This window comes from Mandrillus leucophaeus, unplaced genomic scaffold (genome assembly GCF_000951045.1).
Source record: "Mandrillus leucophaeus isolate KB7577 unplaced genomic scaffold, Mleu.le_1.0 Scaffold347, whole genome shotgun sequence".
Lineage (NCBI taxonomy): Eukaryota > Metazoa > Chordata > Mammalia > Primates > Cercopithecidae > Mandrillus > Mandrillus leucophaeus.
This window is the reverse complement of record NW_012103665.1, coordinates 1,718,190-1,744,429: the sequence shown is the minus strand read 5'-3', so window position 1 is coordinate 1,744,429 and position 26,240 is coordinate 1,718,190. Positions and strand designations below refer to the sequence as shown.

The 26,240-nt window shown below is 38.6% G+C and overlaps 1 protein-coding gene across 2 annotated transcripts in view; it reads right to left on the bottom strand.

The window, feature by feature from the left end:
- Positions 1-26,240, bottom strand: part of FMN1 (formin 1) — a 388,608-nt gene that overhangs the window by 193,756 nt on the left and 168,612 nt on the right. For both annotated transcript variants that reach the window (XM_011989115.1, XM_011989116.1), the window contains one exon: positions 1,199-1,992. In XM_011989115.1, the coding sequence (XP_011844505.1) occupies positions 1,199-1,992 (794 nt within the window). The remainder of the gene's footprint in view (positions 1-1,198; positions 1,993-26,240) is intronic.

Below are 26,240 nucleotides of genomic sequence, written 5' to 3'. Positions count from 1 at the left end.
TATTGGGAAGAAGGGAATACTAGTACTTTAGCTAATGGCAGAAGCTATTACAGGATCATCTCACTTTTTTATGAACCATTCATTTGGGAAATTACAAAGTATAATTGAATTTTGAAAAAAAGAAGTATCGGGATGTTCCAAAAACAAACTCTTGGCCCTTATTTTTTGTGAGAGGAAAGGGGAAAATATGAAGCACATATGCTCAGTTTTAGGGTATTCCTCACTCCTCCACAGGGATTTCCAGTTGTTTTATCATTGTGAGTTGTGTGTTATTTTGTTTCATATCCTGCCTTCCCTAAGCAAAATGTTATATACATTGAAGAATGCACTACCACATCATGACTTGGGAAAAGTTGTGAAATGTGTCCTATATTTGCCGTCCTTTACAAACAAACTTTAAAGGAGAAAGTGGTCAAGAGACAACTTAAGATCTCTTTCACTGTCCTCCTTCCAGGCTCAAAAATAAGGCAGAACAAATCACGCTCAAATCTGTTTGAATGGATGTTTCCAAGCAACTATACCTTGCTGCTTTACAAACCCTGCTTAACAATCTATACAAATGGAAGATGCTTTCAACTATCCATATACTGACACCTTCTCTGAAGGGCATCAAGGTATAAAGGAAGATGGGAGAGTATTTAGCAGTTAGAAGAAATAGAGTTCAAGCAGAGAGAGTTTATATTTTAAGACTCTCCTCTGATCTAAAGAACTAATAACTTAGCCATGTCTCACTCTTTTAATAAAAATGGAAAAACACCCATTTCTGTTCAATGTCTATTATTACAGGGTTGATTATAGCATTTAAAAACAAGACAGTAAAAAGAATTCTAAAAATCCTCATGAGCCTTCAGTATGCAGTCAGGTTCAATTCTTTATGATTATTCAACAATTGTAGCGATGTTGGGGAAAGCCCTGGCTTAGACCTGGACTCTTGTCTATAAAATGGACCATGTGCCTTGGAGAAAAACCTAACACTGAAACACATTGTTTCTCCCAGCATCTACAGAGAATATAGAGAGGCCCCGCTGGAGACAGACGTTCTCCCCAAACATCCCAACCTTGTTTATCCAAGCATTCACGCTATCACACTTGATAATGGGTGCTACACTATGGAGACACTGACCTGGTAAGAATAAAATATCACTTGGGCCATATCCTAGGAATTCACATGTTGAGAATGGGATAGGAGAGAACTTACCTCTTATCACTTATTTGTATCCTAGTCCAGTATAAAGGTTTCATGGGACAACTGGGTTCAATGGCTGGTTTTCGAGGACATTGACTGGAAGAAGAGCCAAGTCCAAAGAAGAGTCCAGGGGGAGGTGGGGGTGCAAGTCCTGGGGGTGGTGGAGCAGGAGGAGGCCCTCCAGGGTTGGGTGGGGCAGGGGAGCTAGGAAGTGGGGGTGGGGGTGGCGGTGGGGGTGGGGGTGGTGGAGGTCCAGCACTTGAAGATAGAGGTAGAGGTGGCGGTGGAGGAGGCGGCGGAGGTGGTGGCGGTGGCCCAGCACTCACAGGTGGCACTGGAGGTGCTGGAGACAAAGAGTCAAGTCCCGGGGGGAGGGGTGGAGGGGGAGGGATGGGTGCTGGCAAGGGTGGTGTGGTAGGCAGAGGCAATGCCTTCTGCTGATTTGATGCCGTGCCTTCCATTGGCTGGAGTGCTGCATGGATGTCTTTGTGGTCATTTGGGGGGGAGAGCTGGCTTAAAGAGGAGATATTCAGCTTTTTGGGTACTAATTGATTACTTCTGGTTGTCTTGCTTTCGCCTTCACAGGGCTTGAGGAAGGTCTGTCTGTCTGTCTGGATGCACACATTTCTGAAGGTCTTTGGAGGGCAGTCATCATTGGTGGAAATGCACACATCTCTCCTCTCTTCACAACCCCCTCGCCATCTGTGTTCTAGCTCGTGTTTCAGATTTTTGATGGTTTCTTCTAGTCCCGCTGTTACCACTGCATGCTCGCCCCGGATATGAAATGCCCGAAGTTCAAACTGGGCCTGTAGGAAAATTCAGTGGGAAAGAAAGTAATGAGTTTATTAAGAACAAATATAAGAATTTAGAAACTCAATAATACCATCACGGTGCCACTGTAGTATGACCCATATAAATGCAGGGAAATACAGAGACATTCTTTCAAGAATCCATAAAGGTGTACATTTCACTCTGAATTTTCCAGGGACCTACACAGGCAGGAGTCAAAGCACAATTTCATCTAGCCTGAGCTCACGGGAGATAATTTTCATGGATTAAGGTTTAAAGTACATCTGTTACTTAAGAACTCTTACCCAGTTTTCATATCAAACACATAACTTTTAATAAAGCTTTGGACATGCTTGAATCTCTGTTTTATAACTTTGGGGTTTGGTTTCATAAAAGAAAACTGTAAAGAAAAAAATAGGTTTAGAGCTCCTCTGGCTTAGAGCTGCTGTTCTCCCAGTCTCCTTAGAATGTCTCTTTCACTGAGTTTCCAAGACAATACAGCAGACACAAAAAGCAAGAGAAGAAGCCATGATAATTTACTTTTTTAAAGTTTCCCTATAAAAGCCCCAAGATTAGTATTTCTGTTTCCTAATATAGCAATAAGTAAGCAATATAAAACATAATATATTACAATATATTACAGTATGCCATTTTCTTCTACTTACACAGCACTTTAAACTATGTAAGACAGTAGCCTTTTTAATGCTTATTGCCTCACTTATTTTAATGCACTGAGTCTGTAATTGTACACTTATTAGCACAGAGCTAGAGTACTCGTAGTCATTAACTAGCCCGTTCCTGAGCATTCAAAGCTATTCATCCTATGACAGTTAACTGGAAAGCAATCAAATTTAGAATTTGATGAGAGTTTTCAAAATCCAGTGTAACAGTAATTAAATATTTTTGGTCAACTTAATTTCTGCCTCCCCCATGAGATTATAAACTCCACAAGACAAAAATGGTGACAGTATTGTCTTTATACGTGTATCCCAGCAGGTAGCACAGCGAGTACATAGCTTAGAAGAGATGGATGGATAAAAATCATGGGGATAGTTATATTCACTGTCACTGTCCCAAGAGCCTCCCTTATCAAGACTCTCTTCACTTCTCAGCACAAATATCTAGAACACCTAAGCACACACAAGTACAGCTCCTTTTTGCATTAAAAAAGTAAAGAAATATTTTTAACAGTCTTGGAAGGAAAGGTATAAACATGGGAAGTTCGTCTACCTTCATTGAGATAACTTTTATACTATGATGTTTGCATAGTTCAGCAGATTGAATTATGAAGAGATCTACCACTTATCTGGTATTAAAAAAAAAAACCTAACTTTTAACTATTTTTTACTAGGTTCAACTTTTCCTTAATATTCATTCTCAAGAAAAAAATCCTAAAGAACTATAGTCAGGAGAACTGAAAGACAAAGTTTTTTGAAGGCTAATCTTCTCATACGTGGACATGGTAGCTCTGAGCCAACTCTGAGGGAAGTGGCTAGCTCAGGACACTGTCTATTTCTTGTGCAGTGCAGAGCGTTGAGTGCCTGAATTTGGAGTCACACCACCTGGTTCACATCCTGGCTTAGGCACTTGCAAGTTCTATGACCTTAGACAGGGAACACTGTGTCCCTAAGCCTGAGTTTCTTCAAATGTAAAGTAGGAATAATAGTGAGCCATCTCTAAGACTTTTATAAAAGTAAAATAAGATACCTCATATAAAACAGCAGGTATTATGCCTGGAACATAGAAATATTTGGATAAATCTTACTGTTAGTTTCTGTTGCTAATGCTAATAGCAAAGCAAGAGACTAACAAATTCCTAATTATTTTTTAAAATTTTCGAACAATGCTACCTTTGTAGAGGGATAGGCATAAAAGTAGGAAAAGCTCAAGCAATCAGAATAAGCAATGTACTGCAAATATGAAAGTTTACCTAGCCTTTTGTGAGTTCTACTACCAATTCCCTAAAAGTAATTTCGAGCTTCACTCAACTGTGAGATCAAGATAATCTTTGTTTCAATATTGTATCATTTCCATCTCTTTCTTTCCTGTCCACTTCCACCCATATCTTAGCCCTGATTACCACCCTGAATTACTCACCCACATTTTAATTTCATTCTAATAACTAGTTCGGTTCTGTCACAACAAACTAACTCTCAGCAGTTACTCTCAACTAAACCTTCTTTCAAGATTAAGAATCAAATATTCAAGAAGCAATAATTTTACTCAATCCTCAACTTCTTAATGATATGAAAGAATTGCAAAGACATATTGAATGGTGAAACTTTCCCTAATAAGGGAAATATTTTTTGGTGAAATTACTGAGTTTCTGCCTCCCCTATCGGATTATAACCTCAAGATGAAATCTTGTATCTACAGCAAAAGCCCTGGCCCCCACCTCCTCCTCTTTCTACCACTAATGATCTTCTAAATCTGTTGAAGCTGACATGTAAAGCTATATATCATTTTAGCAGCTTGGAGGTAATGCATTTCTTTAGTGTAGTGGGCAGAACACAAATTGGGCAGTAAAGTTCACCTCTCTGTACCTCAGTTTTTTTGTAAGCAAAATGGGGATAATAAAATGTACTTGACAGAGCAGATATGCCAGGGAGGCAAATTAATATATGTAAAACAAAATAAGAAGAGTGTTTGAAGAGTGTTTACTATTTCAGTTTGCTGTCATTATTATTGTCTCTCTAACACCTGACAGATCAGAGCCCAGTGGCCCCATTAGCTTGCTCTTGGTTCTGGGTATGCTTCCCAGCCCCACGCCCTCTACTGTCTACAAGCTCTATACTTCTAAAGCAAAAATAGACACACCAAAATCCTTCTTAAATTCCTTTAGCTATTGCACTTTCTAACCCTACCTCTTTTCCTTCGCAGCAGAGCTTTTTTGGAAAAAAAAAAAAAAAAAAAAAAAAAAAAAAAAAACACTCAACCCATGCTTTATTTTCCTCATTCATTCACTTTTCACCCAGTTACTGGCTTCCATCCCCACTATCCTACTGAAACTCCATGATTTGACTGTTGCATTCAATCAGCACTTTTCAGTGATTTTTGACCTCTCTGCCACATTTGTTAGAGTTGACTGTTCCAGAAGCACTGAAATTCTGCTTCCCTGAACTCGATTCCACCTCTCTCCTTTTGTTTACTTCCTACTTCTCTGCTGCCCCTAGTCAATCTGTAGACTCATTCATCCCTTAAGTGTGGTTTTCTTGGCGTATTCCTTGCATTTTTTTCCTTCTCACACTATACAATCTTTCTAGATGATCTCATATACTCATATGATTAATGACACTAGGTGAGTACCTTCTAACTTGGTACCTTGAGATCATATTTCCAACTATCCTCTGGATTAATCTACTTAAATATTTAACTAGCTGCCTCAGATCTAACAAGCTGGAAAGTGAACTCGTTGTTGCCGAACTCCAATGTGTTCCTCCTTTGAAATTCCTCCTCACCATTAATGGCCTCATCACCTCCAGTCAGCACATCCAGAAACCTGAGGTCATGCTGAATTTCTTGCTCTCTCTCATCCTCAACATGCTATTGATCAAATGTTACCAATTTCTCTTGTCACCCCCACCACCTCAATCTTTCACTGGACAAAGGCAATGAGCATTTTCTTGACTCAAATTCAGCCACTTTAGTTCCAAGAAGATTTTGAAAAAAATAATAATAAACGCAGATCCCTAGTCCTTAACATCTCTCCAATAATTAGCTACTACTTGCAGACTACCACTAACTCTTTAGCACAGACACATCAACAGCTCTTCTGATCTGTTTTCTGACCAGCTTCTCCACTATTAGCTTTTGTCTCTTCCCTGGATATGCCCCGGATTCCAGTCTTCTAAACAGGTCCATGCTCTTTCATGCAGTCTTTGTGAATACTGTCCTCTTCCAATACCCTTCCTCTGTTGCAAACACCCAAGGTAGGGGGCAGATTACCAGGCACAGACTCCATGAACGGGTTCCTCACATACTATATTCACTGATACGGAAAATGACCAAATAAGAAGGAAAACAATGAATTTCCATGTACTGCACACCAAGACGCTGAGATGATAGTATGATAGTAAGAAATCTTTCTGGATCACTAAAATTTAATTGCCTCTCTCTGCCCCTCACCTCCCAAAAAAACACTTGCCTTTGACTTTTCTTGTTTCATAATCTCTTTTGATCATTCCCATTTTGTCTTGGTTGTGTTCATGATCTCAGTGTGGCAGAGCAACTCAAAGTGATTAAAATAATAAGCACCTCATTCATTCTCTGTCCATATCGTACCAATTATTTCAAATTGTGTCTGGCTTTGTTATAAACGAAGCATCTCAAGTTCATGCATACCATGAACTGAAGCCTTGGGAAAGCTAATCTTTAAACACTTATTTTTATTTCCTGTTAGCTACCACTTCTACTTTGTACATGGATATTATGTGCCATTCCCTCTCCTTTATCCAGATACATAGCTAAAAAGACTGGTAATGATTTGGTGATTCTAATACAGACCAGAACTTTGTTAGATAATCATGTACTCCCAATCTTTGCCCAGGATCCTGAGAATCTTTAGGAAGTGTCAAGATCAGTCCCTTACAAAGGAAGCTACAGATAATGCCAGGTCAAGGAAACAAAATGCCTTTATATCCTGTTAACTTTACTTACACATTGAACATGTGCTTGTAAGCAGTATCCAATTATAAGCCCTCCTTTTATTTTTAGATCAATGTTCTTGAAGACATATAAAGAAAATCTCAAGATTTCCCCTTTCTCTCACTCTCCCTGCTAAAAATCTGCTGATTTGACCCCAATACATAATTTGAAGAGAGACAGGTGCTGAGGTTTGATATCTTTCCAGTTTTTAAGTTTTACCTACCTTCCTTTACTCTTAATTTGTTTGCTTCAATTGCTTTCATTTTTAATCACATCCTCTTCTCACCTGCAATAGTCTGCTATAATAATATATGTCCATCTCTTAGTAAGAAAGATTCAAACTTACTAGCTTTGAGAGGACAATGCCAATTAAACCATCCTGTTTTGATTACCTTTTCTTCCTAGTGGCACAATTTTCATCTTTCTAACAAAGTGGTTCTCAAGCCCTGCTCCCATTAGAATCACCTGGAGAGTTTTGTGGACGACACTGGTGCTCAGGCCCATCCCCAGAAACCCCCATTTAATTAGTCTGAGATGATGCCTTTGCACAGGTGTCTTTAAAGCACCGCAAAAGATTCTAATGGGACCCAGAGGTGAAATAAACAACAACTGTTCTTAATCTGAATTCTGCTCTAACACAGCTGAGACAGTGTAACGACACAATATCAATGGGTTATTCTGGCAATGACTTTCACTTGGGTCATTTCAGCATCTCCAAAGAAATGTGTTATTTGGTATAGTCCCTTTCCTAACTCTGATATGCCCAATAAAGGGAATATTCCTTCATTGTCCAGATTGAGAATAATTATTCTACACAGCAGACAAGCCTAAATTCTTTCCATGATACTCATGGCTCTTCAAAACTTGGCCTCTGCCTGCTCGCCCAGATATTTCCCTACTCTTTCCCTATGCTACACCACTACAGACGACCAACACCCACATCTCTACTCTTTCACACATGCTGTTTCATCTACTTAGAGCTCCTTTTATCCATTTTCGCCTAGTGAAAGCTCTGAAAAAAAAATGCAATCAAGCTCAACTGAACCTTCTGGCTTAAACTTTTCTTAATTCTGCTTGGCAAAAGTTTTCCTTTTTGTTTCCAAACAACATTCTAGGTTCGCGTTGCATTATAGTCATTTATGTTTATCTTCTTTCAAATCTAAAAACTGCAGGCAGTTGGGGACCACAAGTTAATCATATTTGAACCTCCAGAGCATCACACACTGCTTGCCTGGTTAGCCATCCACAAATGCTTATTGATTTTAGTGTTAAATATTAAGACTTCCTCAAGCCTCTGTATTACCCATCCATTTGTAAGTGAAACTCCAAAAAAATTTAAGGAGAGATAAAGATCTTTTTCTCTTTGCTATTCCCATACACAGCAAACTCTTAAGACCTGTTGTCAATTGTTAGCCATTACAGACTAACACTGAAATGAGAGCAGACATACTAAACACTCCTCTGATCTCTTTTCTGATACTTGCTCCACTTTTGGACTAGAACACTCATAAAACATCCAAGTTTTTTTTAATGAAGATATTTCTAAAAGTTGATGTTGATCATGTTAGTTTTAATAATTCAAAATACTTAATATAGACAAAATTCTCTTCACAGTCAGCTCAAAGGCTATTCCCATACATATAATGAACTAGCCAGTAGAAATGAACCACATTTGTGATTCTAATCTGATTAGGAACTGGACTCTAGCAACTTCCCCAGCCTCCTTTGGGGATGGTTCTCCCTTCCCCTACCAAATCCTCATTATTTTTTAATATCCTCCCCATTACCACTGCTCAGAGATATCATCGAAGGAACACACTGTACTGAAACCCAAGCAACAGAGGAGACTTTTGCATGTCTGGTCCCCACAAGCATGTCTGTCAAAAAGAAGATGGAAAAACGCCTACTGATGAAAGACATCGTGTGGGTGCCAAGCACTGTGGAAAAATCATCCGTTAGCATTTTGTTGTTACGAACATTCTCTCTAGGTGGTGCTGCCAGGGCCAATAAAAAATCAGGTTTTCTGCTGTACAACTTGACTAAGTCAGTCTTTTCCAGGGACTCTTCCAAATTCTACATCCCTAGGCTGGGGAAAGCTAGACAGTCCTTGGGGGCTGCATGGAGGCTCAACAAAGCTTTGCCACCTCTGAAAAGTGTAGTGTGAGCAGAGGGAAGGAAGGGAAAGTGAGGCTTGGGAGCACAAAATGCCTGGAAGGGATGGGATTCAGTTCTTACAGAATGCTTAGGTAAGGCAAGGAGATGGTGATTCTATGGCTTTGGATGTGCGTATGAGTTTTTTCTGTTTTCTTTTTGAAGGTTGCCCAGAGACTTCAATAACCCCTTAGTTAATTGGCTTATACTTGCCACTGTAAAAACAAAAGTTTTTATTAATGAAGAGAATGGCAGTGGGTTTGATGAGAACCCCATAAATTAACAAAAGCTGGTTTTAATTAACTATTACAATTTTTTTGTTCTTATCAGAAATGAAAGCACATCAAGTTACAACCAAAAGGCCATCTCAAGGACACTTAGAAACATGAGGCACATTTGACACATTTCTGTAATTAGAACTTGCTGGGAGGGATAAAGACATAGAGAAACAGGGCAGGGAAAGAAGGAGTAAAGCGTAATTGACACGAAGTTGACTCCGAGTAAAACCCAATGCATGTAATGCTGGAGAGTACACATGTGTAAAAACGGTGCTGACCTCCAGTAATCACCTGCCATGTTGATGCTCAGGAAAGATAAGAAGAGAATCCAAACCAACATGGCGTGAGTGTTCCAGCCACTATGCTAGGTGCCTTCATCCTTGCATCTCTGCAAGGCAGACATTCTGGGGGAGGTATTAATCTGTATAAGATCCCACAGCTAAAAAATAGTAACAAGGGGATTTCAATCCTGGCTGATATAAAAATTTATGCTCTTTCTGCCTTACTATTTTGAATTAATAACAGATGACTCCCTAAACTGATATCCAGTAAACAACAGTAACTCATAATTAATGATTAGTAACACTACGTTCCACCTATTACTTACAACGTATTTGCATTACATCAATGCATATAATTACGACAACAATCTGTGACAATACTGGTATTGTGGCTGTTTTCCAGATGAAGAAAGAGAAGCACTGAGGAATTCAGTAAATTGCCAATAAAAGATAGACTAAGTCTACTATCCACCTTATCACTGATCTTCAGTGGCTAATAATCCTTCCCATGCAATACATTTTAGGAAGTCAGTATGCTAACACGCAAAAAAAAGATACTTTCTAGTCTCAGATGCTTTCTTCAAAATACTTGCCCTCCGTCATCCTGAAAAAGAAATGGAATGATTAAGTAAATAATTGATTTGAAGTTTCTTGGCTCTCAGGTGGAAAAAGCATTGGGTTCAAAGACTTGAATTCTACTCCTGGTTATCTCAATCATTAGCTACTTGCTCTTAGCCAAGTTTTAAATTTCCTCTAAGCCTCATTCTATATCTATCTCAAATGAGAGGTTTAAAGTATTTAGTCATTAAGATTTCCTCTAGTACTAAAACATTAATAATTTCCACACCCAAGACTCTCATATCACTTTGTTTCAAAGCTTCTTTGAACACATCTCTATTCATGAAAACTTCATAAGGGCTTAAAGCACAGTATTATCTAAGCAATACAAAGAGAGAGTCTCAATTCTCATTGTGAATGCAAATGTTCACACAAAATCAGATTCAACAAGGTGCTCTGAAAACCAGTGATGAGTATGCAATTTAGACAAAATTATTCTTTTTGGTTTTTTTGGGGAGACAGAGTCTCTGTCATCAGGCTTGAGTGCAGTGGTGTGATCTTTACTCACTTCAACCTCCGCCTCCCACGTTTAAGTGATTCTCCTGCCTCAGCCTCCCAAGAAGCTGGGACTACAGGTGCATGCCACCACGCCCAGCTAATTTTTGTATTTTCAGTAGAGACAGGGTTTCACCATGTTGGCCAGGATGGTCTCGATCTCTAGACCTTGTGATCCCCCGCCTCAGCCTCCCAAAGTGCTGGGATATGAGTCACTGCATCCAGTCTATCCATTATTTTTGAAAGGTGATAGTTAATTACAAGTATTAAGGAATACACCTTTAAAATCAGCAAATATAACCATGGATAGTCATCCAAGGAAGTAGCGAGAAAGTAAAACAAATGTTTGAAATCTGCACTGAGGTTTATACTTGAGACACAAAACAAAATTGTAGCCAGAGTGCATTTTAGGAAATAAAAGGCATTGTTACTCATGGGGGAACTTCAGTAACATTTTATTTCTAAGTTATTAATATCCAAAACATAAGTCACAGAATCAATATATATCCATGGAAATGACTTTCAGACTCCATTTTTCCAAAAAGTAGTTCTAAACCCGAAGAGCAAACCTAAGACTCCATATTTTAGGCGATGAGCCAACATACTAATTCCTTCTCTATTAAAAGAGAGAGCTTGCAATTTTATGTTGTATTATTATCACTACTGAAGCCGCAGCTAGTCGAATGAGGCATTACACCATTCTAGAGTACATTCAAGTTTAGAAGAAACAGATGATAAGCCCTGGTCCTTAATACACTGTGACGAACTGTGGTTCTCCAATTAATTACAGTAATCATTTTAATATTTCCCTCTAGATTCCTCACACACTTGTCTATAAAGGGATACTATCCCATGGCCAATGTCCATCTGCACAACAGGATCATTTTGAACACGATGATGTGGATTCCTCAATCATGTTTGCCTTACATACTCCCAACACTTAGTACATTTCTTAAATTGGAATTCCGTAGGAAATGAAAAAATGACATTAGGTCAATTATACAGAATTATCAAATGGTGTCAGTTGATATCAAAAGGGGCCAGCTGTTGAGTTCTTTCTGGTGTAAAAGCTGAAACTTATGCATAAGACTCTAGGAGTATTGACTAGAGTCAATCACAGTCAAGTTCCCACAACTTTACAAACGATACAGCTTTCTGGAAGCAAGAAGAGGCTCAGAGGAGTGGTTGGTGATAAACGTTCTGCGATGAGCTTACTCTTTATAGCAGTGCTGTATAAATCTGGTAGAAGGCAAACAGGTTTTCATTACAACAAAGATGGCATCCCTACCAGCCAATATTCAAACAAGCTTTGATGAGCATCTGCAAAGTACCAGATGATCCTGTGAAAAATAAGAAACCATTTGCCCAGTGCGGTGGCTCACGCCTGTAATCCCAGCACTTTGGGAGGCCAAAGCAGGCGGATCACGAGGTCAGGAGATAGCGACTATCCTGGCTAACAAGGTGAAACCCTGTCTCTACTAAAAAATACAAAAAAATTAGCTTGGCCTGGTGGCGGGCGCCTGTAATCCCAGCTACTCGGGAGGCTGAGGCAGGAGAATGGTGTGAACCCGGGAGGCGGAGCTTGCAGTGAGCCGAGATCGCGCCACTGCCTTCCAGCCTGGGCGATGGAACAACACTCTGTCTCAAAACAAACAAACAAACAAACCATTCATACTTTGAGAAGCTCACATTCTAGGTAGAAATAATAATATATTTGTAAGTTACGATTAATTCCCAGGACAACTGAGCTGGTGTGAGTTTTACAGTGCTATTATTCTTATAATTATTCAGACATAATTTTTTCCTTGACAACTGAAGAAAACCCAGGATCATATCATCAACTGCATTTGATTCATCCAGCAAACGCATACCAAGTCATTTGTGTTCACTGTATATTCCATCAGCAACAAGCTACTCCAAGCCCAACCATGCATAAACCAACCTCCCTGAATTAATTTTTGCAAGTAAGCAAGGCGATATTTGGCTTTCCACCTTCATTACTTAAACAAATGACCAGTGATGCATGCCTGGATCACAATCACCTTCTCCTTGCCACTTCGAGTTTTCCCAGGGATTAGTCACTTGATAAATCTGCCATTGAATGGGTTTTAAATTATAGGCCAATCGACAGGGCAAACAAACAAGAGGGTTTGCTTGTCTTTCTTTAGGATTTGGGTTCTGGCTTAGGATGCCTCCTCTAGAAGAAGCTAGGAAGGGAAATGTTTTAAATTTCCAAAAATTGCTCACCCCAGCCAAAAGGCACACTCATTATACAAGACGTAAGTTGAGATGCCAAAAAGGTATCACAGAATTGAATATAGTCTTAATTCCTTAAAAAGAGACCCAACAAGAAATATTTTCTACTAGAATTTGAGTGTCTAGGTCAGTTTGGAAAAAAAAAAAAACACAAAAAACAAACAAACAAAAAAACTAAAATAGGGTCACAGTACTTGGCTTTAGTTCTGCATAAGGCTACTATATAACCTTAAATTTGCTTTATATATCTGGCTTTTTTTTTCTTTACAAACCAGGTTTCTAGGGATCCAAGGAGGTGCTTCAGTTCTGTAAACACTTAGTTTTCACACTATTTTAAAAGAATATTTAATCTTAAATATTGTGATTTTTAAAACTGTACAGTATTATGCCACAAATTTTACACATTTATATACCAACAGCACACCTACTACTGGGGTACTTGGTTTTCTGTTTTGTTTTATTTCAGTCTTTGGAATACCAAATTTTCTCTGATTTTCTGAATCTATGTCTCTAAAATGGTTTCATTGATTAGGGAAAATTATAACTGGTCTATTTTCCTTCTTGTTCTTTTTTCTTCTTTTAAAATTCAGACTCATGCATATACACTTTGGGAGGCCGAGGAAGGCGGATCATCTGAGGTTAGGAATTCAAGATCAGCCTGGCCAATGGAAAAACCCCATCTCTACTAATAACACACAAAAAATTAGCCAGGCGCGATGATGCACACTTGTAATCCCAGTTACTCAGGAGGCTGACGCACAGAAATTGCTTGAACCTGCGAGGCGGAGGTTGCAGTAAGCAGAGATTGTGCCACTGCACTCCAGTCTGGGTGACAAAGTGAAACTGTGTCTCAAAAAAGAAAGAAATTTCCTATAATTCATGTTTAATTTTAGAGACTCTTTTACTTTATTCCATTCTATTCAAACCCTGGGATTTTAACAGGAATTTTTTTTTTTCAAAAAATGTTTCCATTTGTAACTATGTATTTTGTAAAATGTGATTTTTGAGATTTTCTGTCACTAAAATATTACATTAAAATTAATTAAATTCTGTGCTAACATAAGACTCAACAGTCTTTGCTTCAACTTCTCAGTCAACTTTGTCGTCATCAAAAAAGCATCTTAATGAAAACACAGAAGAATATACTTAGGACCTTGGATTAGGCAGAGTTGTTACATATGCCATCAAAAGCATGATTCATTTAGCACAGGACAGCAAAAGCGTGATTCATTTAGGATATTGTACTTAGCTTGATTTAGGCATTCTGCAATGTATACACATATCAAAACACAATATTGTACACCATAAGCATATACAATTGTTGTCAACTAAAAAATTAATTTTTTAAAAAGCATGATCCATTTAAAAATTGATCAATTAGACCTCTTCACAATTAAAATTTTCTGTTTGTTTCAAGTCTGTAAGCCACACAGGGAAAAAATGTTGGAAAACAAATAACGGACAAAGGACTTGCTTCCGGAGCATAGAGAGAACTCAGTTAAAACAAAAATAAGGAAAAAAAAAAAAAAAAAAACCTCCCTCCACCCTCCAAGAATGGGTAAAAGAGTTGAACAGATAATCTACCAAGGGAGACATGTGAATAGCAAATAAGCACATAAAAAGATGTTCAACATCACTAGCCATCTCAATAGGGAGACACAAATTAAAACCACGTAAGGCATCACCACCGCACGCCTACTGGGAGAAGGGAGGAGAGCGAAGAGTGAGAGAAGAAAACAGACCAACCTGACAATACCAACTGCTAGTGAGAATGTGGAACAACTAGAACTATCAGATTGCAGACGGGAATGGACAGTGGTACAGCCACTTCGGAAAGCAGTTCGGCCATTTCTTATAAAGTTAAACATACACTTTCCATATCAACTATCAATTCCACTCCTACACATTTGCCCAAGTGAAATAGAAACATAGGTTAACATGAAAATCCATATACCAATGTTTTTGGTAGCTTTGTCAGTAATAGCCTGTGATGGTTAACTTTATGTGTCAACTTGACTGGCCCCCAGGGTGTCCCGTTATTTGGCCAAACATTATTCTGGGTGTGTCCATGAAGGCGTTTTGGATGAGGTTAACATTTAAATCTGGAGGCTGGGTAAAGCAGATTGCCCTCCCTAATGTAGGTGGGCCTCGTGCAATCTGTTAAAGGCCTCAATAGAACAAAAAGGCTGACACTCTCACTACTAAGAAAAAATTCCTCCTGCCCAATGGCTTTCGAACTGGGACATGGGTTCTCTTCCTGTCTTTACACTTGAACTATTCTTGGGTCTTGAGTCTGCCAGGCTTTGCACGGGAACTACACCCCGAGCCCTCCTGGATCTCAGGCCTCTAGACACAGACCAGAGCTATACTGTTGGCCCTCCTAGAGCTCCAGTTTACCCTGCAGATTTTGGAACTTATCAGCCTCCATAATCATGTGAGCCAATTCTTTACAATAAATCTCTTCATATATATTTTAAAATATTCACAATATATATCTATATATTTTATGTATACACACACATGTCCTATTAGTTCTGTTTCTCTGAAAAACCCTGATGAATATATTGCCCATAATTAGAAGCCACCCAAATATTCTTCAACTGGTGAAAAAATAAAATCGTGGAAGGTGCGCCAAGTGGAATCCTACTCAGAAGTAAAAAGAAATGGACTTCAGGTAGATGCAACAATATGGATGACTCTCAAATGCATTCTGTTAAGTGAAAGCAGCTGACTCAACAGACTATATATTGCATGGTTCTATGTATATGACTTTCTGGTAAAATCAAAACTGTACTGATAGAAAACGTCAATGGATGCCAGGCGCCTGAGGTCAGAAGAGGGGTTGTCTTCCAGTGGACACAGGCAAATGTTTTATGGTGATGGAAGTGTTCTATATCCTGACTGTAGTATGCTTACATGACTGCATGTTTTTGGTGACACCTCAGATGATACAAACAGCAACTTTTTATTGCATGTAAAATTATATCTCAACGAAAAAAATCTCTTAAAGACTGACATTATAAGTGAAACATATATGTTAGATGAATTAAAAATTGTAAAATAAATGAACACTACTAAAATGTTACACAAAACTTGGGCTTCCACAGCAAGATTCTGTCTGCAACAAAATCTCTGTCGAAGAGAGACATTATCACAGACAGTAGGGTAAAATGAGTTCCAAAGTATCTAAAGTACTACTCACATCTTCAAAAGAGACTCAAGTGTTCAAATTTCTTGAGGTAAAAGTTTAACCTCTTTCTCATCAATACTACAGCATTTTGCACTCCTATGACCCACCTTTTAGAGGTTTCTCCGTCGAGGTGAAGTCAGTGCTAAGCTAGGATTAGTAGTAATCCTCTAAGATGGCACTGCCACATTCAGTATCATTCTTTCACTGCAGCTACGTGAGAACATGGCCAGGGGAGGGAGTGAATGGCAACCAAAAGCTCACAGTGTTAAATTAAGCAGAATATTATGTTGCATTTAACATTGTGATGTCGCATTTCTTTACCTTTCTCTGCAGCCTATTTTCTATCACAGTACTTATGATGAGTGTGATTTTTTCATAGTAGTTCATCAATAAATGCTTCCAAACAAAAAAAAGTTCCTGCTTTTATAAGAAAAAAAGACCTAATATCTTCTATTCCCAAGCCAGCTTGAAGAATTTTTTTAAGTTTTGTTTTTCTTAAGCCAGTCTCCAACACAAGATCAGGTTTAGCTTAAAGGACTACTTCGGGTTATTTTCTTTTATGCAATAGATTAATATTTTTTCTTAGTTTTAAAGAACACCACCTATCAAAACAGATAGTCTGTCCCACAGTGCAATTAGAATAGTTTCCTCCTATATTTAAAAGGGTCTCCAAGACAGATAAGGGCTATTATTCCATCAGTATAGTAAGCCGCAAATTCTCCCTCAGGTCCCTACTCTGTAAAATGAGGATGATAATACCCATCTTGCTTCCTGATATATTTTTCATGGGGAGAGAAAGACTCTGAAGAAATTTCACAACAAATATAAACACACCCTGAGAAACACTGAAGGATTAATATCACATTGGATACAACTAACAGCAACTATTTGGGATTATAGTGCATTATCAGTCAGAATCTATGAGCACAACCCTGACATCTATGTGTAGTTTATATGTTTGTTTAGATGGTGGTGGCCTTAGAGGAAAGTGTGAACACATTGTGGCTAAGTGAAATTCAACATTTTTTCTACACAAATTGCACTAAGCAGGATCCATATATCATGAGAATGTATATCAAAAGGAACCATCATTGCATCATGCAATAAAAAGCTAGGAAATCACTTGTGTACAAGACACACTGAAGTTTTGTTGAGTCTTTTTCAAGCAATTTTTTAACATATTTATTGATAGGTATGTCTCCTGTCTTTCACCCCTACCTAAAAAGTGCTTAAGGTCTCCTTTTCTCTGTTCATCCATCACCGAAAAAAAAAAGAAAAAGAAGGGCAAAATATTTGCCTTACCTCTATCCCTTCTCAAAATAAAATCCCCCATGATATGCATTAACAAATGTTGCTCCAAAGGATTAGCAGTTACTTATTATCTTTGAATCTTTACCATACGCTCTGTGTAATTTCTCCAAAGGCTGGTTTAGGTTGCCACCACTGTGCTGAAAATGCTCACATAAATAACTAACAGCTTCCTAAACCATCCAATTTGGTGGATTTTTCCTCATTCTCCTTTGGAACTCTGCACAGCTTACCTTGAGAACAGCCTCTCGGATTCTTTGATAGTACAAATTCCTGGTCCTCTTCCTCCCTTTGAGATTACCCTGCCTGCTGTGCTACCTTCTCTTCCTCCTTCCATCTTTTAAATACGTCACATTTATGGGGATTCATGTTTTTATCTTTTGTTCACTGATGTATCACTGTAGCAGGGGTAACTGAATGAATGAATTCTTCAATATCCTAGCTGACTGTTAGAAATCCTTAAAGCCATAGTGCTCACAACTACTGGGTTCTGTTAGCAAAAGAAAAACAAGGAAAAAGGAACTGTAATGTTAAGCAGTGCCCATGAACAGCCTGTTACATACATGATAAAAACTGATTTGTATGATTATTGCGATTATTCCTCAGCCAGGTCACAGCTGCTAAGTGCATAGGTGACCGTGACTACATTCTTTCCAACAAACCTCGCACTCTTAAGTCCAAATTGACAGGTCTATCTCCACACAGACACGGTAAGATGGTTTTGTTTAGTGCCCCTCCCAACTGACTTAACTTACAACACGGACAGGGCCCAGATGAGAGTCAATTAATTGATCTCAAATGAGTCAAAATAAAGATATTAATATTGCCATAGCTATGAATGTACGTCACATTTTAATTGGTAAGAATTTTGATAGTTCTAAATATATTCCCACTTCTATAACATTAAGGGACCAATGAAGGTGTTTTAGTTCATGTGTAGCCAAGTGTTAGGAGTTATTTTTCACTGAGAGACAACAAAATGATGGGAAGAGGGGTCATGAAAACATGCTGAGCAACTAAAATAGCCTTGAAACAGTACCCATGATAATACGGGTGATAGATTTCTTCTTTGCGGTGGCAAGGCTCTTTTTGAGTTCCTGTATACAGGCGATTAAGCTTACCAAACATACCCAGTTATGGGTCTCTCCAGGAGCAGTGGAAGTGCTTCTGGAGCTGCACTTGTTTCATCTGGAATACTTGCAGTTGAGGACATACACGGGCTGACAGCGTACAAACAAGGAAGCGTATCCGTCGCGCCCAAGCTTATGTGCTTGAAAACCACAGTGAGAATAAGGGGATTTTTGAGCAACGAGAAAATTCTAAAACCTCACAGAGAAGATTCCCTGACCACAGGGCATCAATACCCATCATTTTTACAGGCAGTTTTGGCAAAGTGTCACACTGATTTATTTGAATTCACAAGGATCTGATGTAATATTTAAAAACAGATCTCTTCGCTGTGTAAACAGAGATTAAGAAAAATGTAAATCTCCCATCTAGGTTTATTTTTTAATAGAAATTTTAATTATACATGTATAAATCTAGAGTGCTCAATGCCTTAACCAGTTAAAATAATAAACGGGATTTGGCAGAACATTTGTTCTGATTACTAGATGTTTAATGATACTTGGAACATCAACGTGCATGTGGAATTACACTCTACTAAGACGAAGACAGAATAACTTGGAAAAGATCAGATCTCATTTTGACTTGATTCTTTTCTCCTGGAATATAGACAAACCACATTCTTCTTTGCCTCCCCCACCTTAGATTATACTATATTACTTTTGATTGCTATTCATCTCCATAATTTGTGCTTTTTGAAAGAATAATTGTTATAAGAATTACATATTTCAGGTTTTTTCTAGTAATTGGAAGGTATGAATTTAAATCTGACTTATTTCCTAACTGATTAAACATGGAATAAAATTTATGAAATATTTTCAGAATAAACATTTAACTATCCTATGCAAACTTTAAATGTCACTTCAATTTTAGTTTGACAGAGGGTTATAGATGGCTACGTTTTTTTCTCCTGGGCAATTTTTCCATTTTAAATGTTATAGCTACACATATTAATAATGTAAAAAGGCAGAGGCAGGGTTACCTTAAAACTCATACATCATTTTTTCCTAAGTCATTCTAAGGTTAATACCTAACCATAAAGGTTAATGATACAAGGTCAGCTGTGTAACATCCATATGAAACCACATGACTGCTGTAGTCTTTCATACCATTGACATGTTGCTGTTTCGTGGAATGTATTTGTCGGTTACAAGAGATGATGTGCTTGTTTGGTGCCATGCACCCTTTATGAAAAAATGAACTGGTTCAAGTATCTATGCCAGTTATGTACTCCAAATAATTACAAACTACTTCACACTCTAAATATTTAGATCACTAGGAATTTCAATGTTGGACCATCACCTTTCCCCCGACTGCACATCAGAGCAGAAGGCTTTCTGACTGCATGTCCTTGAACGTGACATTAACACAACAGATGAAACTGATCAGGAGGGTTGAGGTGTTTGAAAGAAAGAAATTTTGATTTTTATAAAGATTTACATGAAGATCATTTTTCTGGGTCGAAATTTACTTTGATAAAATACGCCCCCTTCTCAACTGCAGTTGCCAAATATAAAAACAAATGCCTACTTTCTTCTGAATCACTCTTTTTTACATTTGTCTCATGTATTTTCCAGATTTTCACATCAGTGTAACACAGGTAAGAATAAAAGCATAGAATTAAATCTGACCATTTACCTGTAAGGAAACACTTAACAGGCCAGTACTAAAACTTGGAGCTCATAAAGGGGGAAATGTGTCTTTCTGTCAGTTTCAAAAGATGGTTTTCTGGGTTTGCTACACAAAATCCTCTAGCAACAGTCACAGCTTCTCAGTAATGGTGTTTAAAAGTTCTTTGCTTTGGGTAGTGCCTCGTTGCAGGTTTAGGAGAAAAAAATGTTAAAAGGTATTCCTGACAGCTGGCAGCCTTTCTGTCTCTCCATTCTTTTTTTAAGGTAATTAGGTTGCTAATGAGCAGGGAGTGAGTGATGCTGTTGGACTCCAATGTTTGATTCGAGGTCACAATAGGACACAGTCAATCTGGACACTGACCCATAGCTCACAAGTCAGAAAAAAATCATCTGAGAATTAGAAAATAATCTACCAAGCTCCTATTTGTAAACCCTCAATACAATTCTTAACCTTGCAGAGATAAAGCATTGGGGAAGAGGAAGTATTTTACAACCTTTCGACCTTAAAAAACAATAAATTTGAAATTGAGTAAAGTACCTGAAAGAAGTGGCCTTATTTTCCTCCAACCGATTGGTACGTTCCTAACAGAAATGTGTTCGAGTTTGTGTTATCTGAAGATTCTGCTCTTAAATACGCTACTTCAAACCTCAGACAGCATATTCTCAGTACAACTCACCATTATGAGCTGAGCGATGGTTTTTCTGTCCATCACTTAGACTGTAGGCAACACTTTATCTTTGGCAGAGCAATTTCCACATGGCATAAATGATGGGGCAATGGACTGGGAAGAGGCTCGACTTCCAGTCATGGTGCTTCTATCAGTTGCCTGCCTGCAAGGTCTTGAGCCCTCTTGTTACTAACTACTAGTAACCAGACAGTGAGTCTCACAGGGTGGTCAATTTCCTTGGCTACAATAAACCCTGTTGCTGTTGTGACCATGTCAGCTCGCTTTAATGTATTGAGAAAGAAAGGTTGAGAACCATTAAGCTAGATTCTAAGACCAATTCTTTTAGCCTTTAGCTCCTCATCTATAAAATGAAAGGTTTTCCAAAAGATCACAAATTCAAGTAAGTCTATGTTGCTTTCACTTAAGCTAATGCAAATGTTCATGCTAATGTTGTCTAAACGCTCAACCTCTGATAAATGCACATTCAAGACAGTCAGAAACAGTAAACGTCAATCTCCCAGCAGAAAGTCATAAACTGTCAAAAATATCTTTTAAAAAACCTTCTGGGAACACAGTTTTTCCACTACAGTTTTCCTTTGTCTCTGAGTTTGAAAAATATTACCTGTGAAATCACTTTGGTTTACATCCAGTTTCCACTACAGGGGAAGAAGAAAGGAAGACCAACCAGAGATTGATTTATGGATGAATGCATTACTGTGATGGTAGATTCAACTGTTTGCTATTTAGTGAAGGTTTATGTCCGTTATGTACATGACACTGGGGATGGAAGGTAGGTGGAGGCACCTCTGCTTTCATAATTACAATATGAGAAAAAGTCTGCTAAGTGCCTAAGTCAACTCAACATTTCCAAGGAGGAAGCCTTAGGGAATGAGAGATGGTTTCATGTATAATGAGGAACCCTTGCAGGGCACAAAGAATTGGCAAAGGTAAAATGACGGATTGTGAGAAATCCCAGTGAAAGAAAAAGGCATGCTGATGGGAAAGTGTAGGGAAATAGTGGAAGAGAAAACCATAATAATAATTCCCCACCCTTTGTAGTCAAGTGCATTTTAGTCCCCACACCTGCCCCCCACCAAAAAAACAAAGAAAGCCAAGATAAATTGGAGGGTCTTAAATACCATGCTAAAGACTTTGAACTTAACTTGATAGGCAGTATCTGAGCCAACAGAGGTGTTTTAAGAGAGAACGGCAATAACCTAAATAATTGATAAGGTGGGTTGAATACACGCAAGCTATGCTAAAGGCCTATGTTAGAATGATTGAACCAGGATGCTAAGGAATGAGTATACATGAAACCACAGAGCCCAGATTAACATAATTTGGTAAACAACTAGATGTGAAGCAGAGGGTGCAGGAGTTGTCAAGGATGCATCTGAGGTTTTTGGCCGAGACTTTCAGTTTTAGGAGAACCATGACACCTTACATATACAGGGTAGCTAAGAAGGCAGATTGCTTTTTGTCATGTTTACAGTGGGAGGGGAAGAGAAGAGGGATTCAGAAGGAGACAAGTAGATGAAATTAAAGATCCCTTTCTACATCGGGCTTATAAAAATTTTTGGATGCTCTGGCTTTGGGAATTTTAAGTTTGAGATACTAAAAATATTTCCCAGTGTAGCTTTCCGCAAAAACTTATCTGGAACTCAGGAAGAAGTCTAAATTCAAATAAATAGGTCTGAAAAGCACTTACACAGAGATAAACTGTGGCAATAGAGGAAATCTCCAAGAGACAAAATATAAAAGGTCAGGTGACTAACCAGCCACAATTTGGTGTGCTGCAGAGGCAAGGCTGGGAGGGCAGCAAAGAAGATGGAGAAGAACACTCCGAGGAAGAAGAAAAAAAAAAAAACTGCAGAATTCACTGACCCAAATGTTGAGGGAAGAGATCGAGGATGTCAACACTGACTCTCCAGGATCAGAGCAAACGAAGAAAGACAGGAGACCAGTAGCACAGGACAATTACTTCATCTGTTTCAGTAGAGTTGTAACGGAATTCAACTGGTAGGATAATTTGCTACATGTCATTAATGTTTAAGAATTTTGCCAGTGAGAGAAGGAATGGAAGCTCAAAGCAACAGTATGGTCCAGAGAAACGATTTTAATGTAAAGGATAGCTGAATTTATAACTAGAAATGGGGGAAGGCACCTGCTAAACGAGAACTGTATTAGTCTGACCTCATGCTGCTGTAAAGAACTGCCCCAGACTGGGTAATTATAAGGAAAGAGGTTTAATTGACTTACAGTTACACATGGCTGTGGAGGCCTCAGGAAACTTACAATCATGGTGGAAGGGGAAGCAAACATGTCCTTCTTCACATGGACGCAGGAAGGAGAATGAGAGCCAAACAAAGGGAGAAGCCCCTTACAAAACCATCAGATCTTGTGATAACTTACTCACTCTCATGAGAATAGCATGGGGGTAACCACTTCCATGAGTTAATTACTTCCCACCAGGTTCCTCCCATGACACATGGGGATTATGGGAACTGCAATTCAAGATGAGATTTGGGTGGGGACACAGCCAAACCATATCAGGAACCAAATGAGAAAAGTGCAGAAGCAGCAGTAGAGGATGGTATCAAAGAGAACAGATGAAGAAACACCAGGCACCTTTGTTTCTTCTCCTATGGATGAGGCCAAACCTAACAACCAAGCAAAGAAATAAAGGCATTTATAACCCATAGACAAAGGCCCTCATTCTTTATTTTCTGTTGGTCTCAAAGAAATGCCACCTCTTTCTTCCCAGAGCTAAGGCAACTTCCTGGGTCCCTGATTTTGCTGTCTTCCTCATTCTCAGGAACACTTTCTCATCAGCTTACTCCTTCTGGCCAGCTCCCTGCTTTACCTATTTAGGTCTCTTGTTGGAAATGCTGGACTGCTCAGGCTGTTTCCTGCACCATTTACATCTACTGCATATTGATCCTTATATGCTGCATAGTAACTTGACAAATATTACCCTATATGATCTAAACAACACTGTGGTGAAGGCAGGATCCCCAATTTCTGGACCATCAAAAATCACAATCTAAGGAGCATCAGGCTATGACTTAAAATTGAGTCTTCTGACGCTGCAGCCTCGTGTTCTTTCTCCTCCGCAGGGCTGTCTCTTGATGCTGGTCAAGATGCAGGCAGTAGACTGTTTCTATCTAAACATTACAAATGACTTGGCTTGCTGTCAGAGACCTAACTTTAAATGGCTAAAATCGCTTGATAAATGGTGTGAAAATTTTATGGTCCTTCCGTCAGACACCATAATTTATTATCACATAATGCACAGTTAGAAGAACCAAAAGAAACCATCCCACAAGGGCAAACAATGTGGAGGCAGTGGCCCTTTGACACTCAAAGGCCACAGGCATTATATGGATCCAATAAGAAAGCTGCTTCTACGAGCAAGAGAACAACCTCTTGATCTTGCAAAATGTTTTTGGACACCTAAAGGCTCTTTTATTACTGTGGCTGATTAAAATGAAAAGTTTAAACGACTAAAATGTTCTTTTTGATGAGTTTTTACCATGAACTATAGACCTTGTAGTCCAGTGGGATTCAAGCCCTTTGATCCTGGGTACTCACATAAATTCAGAGTCATAAAACAACATTGGATTTGATTTTACTAGTGTAGCTGATGTTGCCAGATTTGTAATGCAATCTTGTTTTCTCCCCTCCTCGTTTTTGAGCCCATCCACCATTGTTTTATAGCAAAAGGAAAGGAGTTTCCATTTGTTTTTGGCAATCAAGTTTCAAGACTGAGCCACTTTTCTAGAACGTTGGAATTTTACAGAAAAATAATGGTACTGTATGGTATCCTTCAAAACAGGAATCAATGTTAGTTTTGCATGCTGAAAATAACGCACCAAAAAGAAAACCCTCTTCCTCATTATCATAATCACAGATTTTCATTACTTAAGATGGTTAGAGGATGATGTAGTTGAGAACAATAGTATAACTATGAAGTAGAAAAACTGGTGTGATTTAGTGTTTATAAATTTCCCTCAGGACTAACTGAAAATAAATGAAAACTATCAAAAGATGCCCAAGTTATTTATTAATGAGTAGCAGATCATAGATCATATCTTAGTTTACAAACTTAAGAAAAAGGACTGGTATCTGTGGGAGAAAGAAAGAATATGTTCAATAAGACATATGTTTAACAAAAAGACATGCAGTAAATATAACTTAGATGTTTAATTCACTTTCTTCTAACATTCTAATCATTTTCCTGTGTATATGCACAATATCATATTCCTGTAACTCCTAATATAAGACATGAAATTTTTACTAGAAAGGGTCTATGAGGGAATAAGAAGACAATTTTATAAAACCTATGCTACAAAGACCAAAACAATCAACAGTGGGTCATAAACATCGTTCATTTCTATGGAGTAAAAGATCAGTTTGGGCTCAGTTAGAGAGATCAGTGTATATTTAGCCTATTCACCAGACCAAGGAATACTAATTTAACAGTTTTCACTGACTTTATTTTTCATGGATTGCCTGAAAGATCAAATATTCCTCGCCAAGACTGTTCTGTAAGTGTTCTTCACAATTCTAATCTGAAAAGAGTCACCATGTAAGGGATGCTTCATTCTCCTAGGGACAATGCCTTGTGACATTTTCAGCTGCAGTCTCTTCACACCTGCTCAGAGGCCCCAGTGAACATTTCAGAATATGACTTATCCAGAGAAATATCATTCCAATACACATTCACTTCCTTGCCATTTGTTATGAATATATTACAGTAAACCATAGAAAATTGCTGTTTTATAAGTCAAATAGGTCAAATATCAGCAATTTAATTTAGCTCAACTTACAAACTTCATTTAGCAAATTCGAAAATTATCATTGTTCTATGTTTTCTCAGTTAATCATTTAATTATGTTCAAAGGATCTATTTGCCACAGATAAGGGTCATGCCATATATAGTATTAATACAAAACAAACAGAACTGTGTTATACAGACACCTACTGCAGCTTTCAAAGACAGTACAAGAAACTGCCCCTTGTCTACAGAGACAAGTAATTGTTCTGGTGATGTGTGTATTAAATTAAGTGTATCCAGTTAACAAGAAAGAGCTTTCTCACTTCATGCTCAAAAGGGTAGCGTGTTGTCAGCACCTTCTTCCTCCCTATTAATTCATTCAAGAATTATTTATTGTACATTTACCATGTTCCAGAGGGAGAATCAAGCTGTGAACATTCATAGACAAGCAACAATGACAGTTTTCATGGCTCCAGTTTTAGCAGAAGCAACCATCAACACCAGTAGAAAGTCAATGCTTGTTGTCAGAGGGTGTAAATTCTCTCTTGACACAACCTGAGTCAGAGAAACTACCATCTCTGATTCGGACAGCTGCGATCCTCCCTGCTGTCCTCTCCACATCCTCTCTGCCTCCTCAACTCATCCTCTACAACAGCAGCCGGAGTGGGGCCCTCCTCAACGCATCCTCTACAACAGTAGCCGGAGTGGGGCCCTCCTCAACTTACCCTCTACAACAGCAGCCGGAGTGGGGCCCTCCTCAACTTACCCTCTACAACAGCAGCCGGAGTGGAGCGGGGGGCTTTTGGAAGTGCAAATCTGTTCATGTCACATATTCCTCTGCTC